The 6,657-nt window shown below is 32.7% G+C and overlaps 1 protein-coding gene across 1 annotated transcript; it reads left to right on the top strand.

The window, feature by feature from the left end:
• Positions 1–1,234: 1,234 nt before the first annotated feature.
• On the top strand, positions 1,235–1,819 carry LOC124360947. Its single transcript, XM_046814982.1, has one exon. It carries the CDS (start codon positions 1,235–1,237, stop codon positions 1,817–1,819), a length of 585 nt encoding a protein of 194 aa, XP_046670938.1.
• The last annotated feature ends 4,838 nt before the right edge of the window (positions 1,820–6,657 follow it).

The raw sequence follows: 6,657 nt of genomic DNA, 5'->3' as shown, positions 1-6,657 counted from the left end.
ATTCAATTCATTTAGTGATATTTTAAGGAGCAGTATAAAAATATCAATTCATGGAATTGTAGAAAAAGACTGTGTTACCAGTGTGTAATCTACTAAGACTGTGTCCAAGACGGTAAACTAACTGTCAACCGGAAGAATGGAATGTTTTTCCTACCGGAACCTGTGTAACCGGAAGGAAGCTGTCACATATACCTCGGTAACTACGTTTAATGCTATTTTACAATCTCTTTTAACTTATATTTTTGGAGAGACCAATCCTAACGACTTGTATTTTTTGGATACAAGTACATTATAATAACTCGTTTGGTTAAATATAAAACACACCAGTAAGTCTTGTGTAGGAATATTAGCAGAAGGAATGTTAGAATCTTATTCCTTTTTTCCAGGTGCTCAAATTTAAATTTCTGGCGTATGCCTTTCCTAGGGAATAACATTTTCACACAGTTGGAAAATAAACATTTTATTTTCTGTCAATAATAATAAAATCTTTATTTAAATATAGCTCAATTTTATAACTTAAGTATATAGATTCTATGTGATTTAAAAGTGACATAAGGAGATACTATTTTCAAATAAAAAAAAACATAATTTTATTTAATTATTATTTAATTCTTTGGCAGTTTTTAGTTAATAAATGGCATAGACAAATGTATATCGAAACTATATTTTGAAGTAATGTCCTCGTATACAAAATTTAAAAGATGGTAATATTATTACTGTCTTCCTCAGTCAGTCGTACTGAGCGGTTCTCTGGTAAGAGCTTATCGCTTATCGGCGTGCACGTTGCAACCAACTCTAACTGATCGCTTTCCTGCATACTCTTACATGTTTTTTTTACTAATTTTATTTAAAATATAGTTATGTAGGCGATCTGTAGCGTATGTGATGTGCTCTGTGACGACTCTGATGAAGAGATTGAGTGCGCGGGTAAGTGTGGAAAGGTTCTTCACTTAAAGTGTGTAGCAAGCAAGTATCCTGAGGACTCTGTGAAAACCCGTAACTCCAGGAGAAAGTGGTACTGTGAGGCCTGCAAGAAGACCAAGGGACCGTCAAGCTCTAGCATTAAGTCAGGTGAGACTGGAGCCACAACCCTCACTAAAGAGTTCATGGTTAGCCTCATGGACGCCTTTAAAAAGGAGGTTTTTGATGAACTTAAGTCGCACACTAACCAGTTTCAAGAATTTAAATCGGCTCTAGAATTTTTTCTGCAAAAATTGATGAATCTAACAAGGCAATGGCTGAAATCAAAAATCAATACAGAGAAATTAGCCGAGAAAATCAAGAGTACAAGGCTATAAAAGCGCAGCTAACACTGAAGGTGTCTTCCCTGGAAATCAAGGTCCGAGATCTGGAGCAGTACTCTCGACGAGATAACATTGAGATCAGCGGACTGCCAAAGACAGTGGGCGAGGACGAGAGGAGTATCCTGCGGGACGTGGAACGAGCTATCGGCCTGCAGGTGAACGAAAACACTGTAGTCGCTTTCCATCGAGTTCCTACCTACAGCAAGACAAGAGCACTCCCCATCGTAGCCATGTTCACCACCAGAGACCAGAGAGACACCTGGATACAAGCCTTCAAAAAGAAGAAGACGGTTATGGCCTGTGATATTAATGACAAATTCTCTGCCACCAGGATCTACATCGGCGAACACCTCACCCCAGATAACAAACAACTTATGCGTAAGCTGAAAGACGCCTGTAAGGAACTCAACGTCAAGTACGTGTGGTGTAGGGAAGGAAAGTTCTATGTGAGAAGAACCGAAGGTGCGACCAGTGAAAGGGTGAATAGTGTCGAAGATCTGCAGACAATCAAATAACTTTCATAGCAAAACAGGTCAGATAAAGCAAGAAACCTTATTTTATTATTTAATATTTTTTCGTACAAAATTGTTTTACCAAACGGTACATCATTTACCATAGTACCTTATTTAGGCCTTAATATTTATTCTATTTAGTTACTTTTACTATACATAGCAAAGTATTTATTTTTAAGCATGGCGAAATATTAGGCTTGCGAATTATAGTTTATACACATGTTTTATCTTTTGGTAGTACTTGGCATGAATTCATTGTCGTTCGAGTTAAATATATTCTTTTAAAGCTACTTTATAACTATACAGAAACTTGTAAGGTTTTGTAGGGTTGGTTTAGTTTAAGATTAAGTTTGTGACATATTTTGAGCAAGGGTTGCTGTGAGAGGATTTAATAATAGGTTAGATTGGCAGTACAAATACCCTCAAATGAACCAACACATTTATTTGTGACAACATTTCATTAAATTGATTAATTGATTGCGTCAATCGACATATTAAGCACAAAACTTAATGTCTTAATACTTTGAAGACATTTTTAATATTAAATTATTCATTACAATTTATTTTGAATTTAATTCATTATAACATTTACTAGTAATTTTGTAGTGTTGCAATAATAATGAGTTCATGGACTAACATGAGAACTTTCTTTAAAATAGCTAAACATTTACATGAATTTACATTTTCGAAATTGTGAACATTTAAATAGATATGGAATTGAAAATGATTAATGAACCCTAAAATATACTAAGTTCTTAAAATTACTTACATTTTATTTCACATCACACTTATTACGCCTAGAGATATTTTTCCGCACACGAACACAAACACTCCCGAACTTCACTTTTCGAATTCCCGGCCTCCACTTCCACCTCTCCTCCTTGTTCTTCAGTTTTGATGTTCTTCTCCCGCCAGCTCATTGACCACGCCTCTGCCAAATCTCTCCATCATAATTGGTGAGTAACAATTTTCCATATCAGCATGGCTGTCCCTTACATTGTCGCACGGTTTTTACAAATAAGCATTTCCTGTTTGTTCACCATCGGCGTCTGGGCGGATGTGCGTATCTACTTACATCCGGAGGATGTTTGTCTCGAATTGCAATACGAGACTTCCTTTCCAGCAACTATCTGTACATCTATTCTATGAATTTTATTGTACTAATAATACATATGTCTTACAAACTGTATTTTAATTTGTTGTATTCATTAAAAACTAGTATTCACAAAATATTAACTACTTTTGAATCGTTATCACTCACATCAATGAGTTTTAAAAACGATTTTTGTTTATACATCTTTATTTTTTCTAGCTATCAAGCTATTCCTGTCACATTTTTAGTTTGATAATCATGGAAGCTGAAACCTCTAACTTATTTTTTGACAGTTTAGATCATTGTACTTTTTACAGTAAACAAAATGACATAGGTTTAGTGCATGTAAATATTCGTAGTATAAGAAAAACCTTTAATACTGTTTTAACTATATTTAGAAACTTGATTGAATCAGGAGGAATCAACTTTATTGCTATGAGTGAAATTTCGATAACGGAGGCGGAAGTTAAGTTTTATCTGATCCCAAGGTTCTCTTTTTGCATGTTGTAATGAGACATACAGGGCGGGCGGGTCACTCGTGTACGTTACCACCAATATACCAGCTGCCCGTGTCGTCTGCCGTCTAGAGATGGCTGATTTTACAGTGATTGAGGCGTTCAGTTCTAAGCGTTTCCTTGATCAATTCTCTAATTTGCTTCCGTCACTTAGATGTAACTCTATGGTTGTAGGTGATTTCAATATAGATATTTTGTACGATTCAAATGATTTAGAAAAAGTCAACTATCAACATTAAATAATAATGGTTTTGTTTAACTTGTAAATAAGCATACTCAAGTGACACAATTTTCAAAAAGTTGTTTGGATCATATTTCTTTAAGATATCGTAATTTTGAGAACTTCGAAATTGCTGTCTTTGATATTGGGTTAACGGACCACTGTGCAATCGGTTTGTATTTTTTGGCTGATAAAAACCGAAACTTAAATACAAGAGACATTAAAAATATTTTAAGCTCAAAAAGGGTCACCAATTTCGAAAAAATAGTCGGGAAAAATTAGTGTTAAGTGGGATATTTTGCTACAAAATAACAATATCAATGTAAATTTTCAAAATGTTCTCAGAAAAATAAATTACTGATTGTATAAATTCAAGTACGCAAGTTACAACTATTAGTAATAAACTGGCTAAGGCTAAAGCGATTATCTTGAAAATAGAGAACAATAAGTTCGGATATGCAAGGTTTTGAATGACATAAATTTAGTAAATATCGGCGTTCCTCAAGGCTCAGTTCTATCGGCGGATCTCTTTTCCTTCTTTATTAACGATCTCTTGTTAGAAAAGTTTCATGGAGAAATCATAACATTTGCCGATGATATTGTATTCGTGTATTTGTCTGCAAACTGGGCAACAATTAAAGAGTCGATAAGTCACGACTTAGCTTTACTGAACAATTGGTGTAACAGGAATGCAATGGTGATAAATGCATCAAAAACAAATATTTTAAACTATGATTTGATTGGTTTTGAATTTGACTATGAGTTTAAGTACCACAATAATTGTTTAGGTGTACAAAACTGTAACTGCGAAGTTATTCAACAAACACCCGAAATTGAATATCTTGTAATTTTAATTGACAGCAAATTACTAGGAAAAGTCATATAAATAAATTACCCGCCGAAATCATGAAATAAATTCGACATTCTATTTTTTAAGAAATATCTGTGACATAACTTGCTTTAAGATCACTGTACCCAAAACACTTTGTTAGAATTATGCTTTTTAAAAAACAGCGTGAAAATAGACTATCTTTTCAAAAATCTGCAAATTTTACCCATAAAAAACATTTTTACAAAACAGCATTTTTCAAAAAGAGCGGTATCGTAACAGTGGAACTGAAAATTGGTTTTATTCTACTCGAAGCACAGTCCGCCGTTTTTATGTAAGACCAAAGGTAAACAGATCATTCTTTGTAAAAACATTTACTTAGGCCCAAAATCTTTTACTTGATAATATAAAACAAATTGCTAGCTTTAAATTGTTTTCCAAAAAAGTTAAAATTTGGCTCAATAATATTGACGATTTAGGTATTTTACTGTCTATTGTTTTCTAACTTGTCTGTCTAGCTTACGATCTAATCTAGTATTAATCTATATTGCTATATTTTTTGTATTTCTTTAATGTAATGAATGCTCTTCAATAATTTTCTCTCTTACTGTGCTATAACTGTAAAATTAATTGATTAAATATGTATTTTTTCTTTTTCTTACATACCGGTACTTATTTTTATTATTATTAGTTGGTATGCGCTACAGAAGCAGAAATATGAAAATTTTAATTTATTACAGAAGACTACTACTTTAAGTTGTAATTATATTATAATTAAACTACCAAAACAACCACCGAATACTGGTAAATAGTGGTTATTTATTTTCTCCAAGTTGTCATCTTATTATTGGTAATATAAATGAAAAAGATAGAAAAAATATATTCTATTCTATTACTTTTATAACATATCATTAATTTATTGATAATATAGAATTATAATTTTAAGATAGCAATATTTTTCTTTTATATATATATATATATATAATGCATAGTGATGAATCAAAACCATTAGTCATTCATAGTAAAATACACAAAGAATCTTTTGAAAATTTATATACAGTAAAACCAATACGATCAATAAAAAATAATTCAAATACATCAAAATTAAGAAATTTAGAACAAGCATGTCAAATTGTCACAAAATCTAAATTTCCCTATGGATTAAATCTTCGATAAATTTAAATCATCTGAACACTCATCACATCTTTACACCCACAGTTTGAACATATGTTTATCATTTCAAGAATATTGTGCTTATTTAATTTATTTCTCTGTTTACATGTATGTTTTTAATTATTTTATGTGTTTCATTATGTTGTTTTGACCTGAAGAAGCGTAATGCGAAATATAGTTAATTAATATTAATATGTTGGCCTTTTTCCACACACACACACACACACACACACACACACACACACACACACACACACACACACACACACACACACACACACCACACACACACACACACACACACACACACACACACACACACACCACACACACACACACACACACACACACACACACACACACACACACACACACACACACACACACACACACACACACACACACACACACACAACCACACACACACACACACACACACACACACACACACACACACACACACACACACACACACACACACACACACACACACACACACACACACACACACACACACACGTATATATAACTTAATATGGAGAAAAAATAAAGGTTCAGGAACGAAATACAGATTAACATATATATATATATATATATATATATATATATATATATATATATTGCTTATTTTACTGTGTTTTTGCCTATAATTAATGTCTTCTCCTCTAAAATAAAATAATTTGGGTCACTGTGACGAATATTCGACACTGAAAATGAAAATGAAATTCCTGGAGCGTAAACGTTTGTAATATCTTCAAATCTAAAATAAGTAAGCTCATTCATCTTTGAAGAATCGACGGAAAACCGTTTACACATTTAACTCCAGGTACGTCACTAACCCAAATAAAATGTTCTAAATCTATTTTGTTACTACATTCCATACGCAAATAAGGCCGCGTAAGTTGTATCCTTGTATATTCTTATACGACTAAAATGGTTTATGTATTTTACGTTAAAGTTACTTATTGTTTACTTGCATTTAGCAGTAAATCATGAAGGCCGCGTAAGTAG

The sequence above is a fragment of the Homalodisca vitripennis genome, chromosome 4, assembly GCF_021130785.1.
Source record: "Homalodisca vitripennis isolate AUS2020 chromosome 4, UT_GWSS_2.1, whole genome shotgun sequence".
Lineage (NCBI taxonomy): Eukaryota > Metazoa > Arthropoda > Insecta > Hemiptera > Cicadellidae > Homalodisca > Homalodisca vitripennis.
This window is presented reverse-complemented; position numbering and strand designations above follow the sequence as displayed.

Bases quoted from the DNA above. Each gene is read 5' to 3' on its own strand.
- LOC124360947 (XM_046814982.1), top strand. From the start codon at position 1,235: ATGGCTGAAATCAAAAATCAATACAGAGAAATTAGCCGAGAAAATCAA.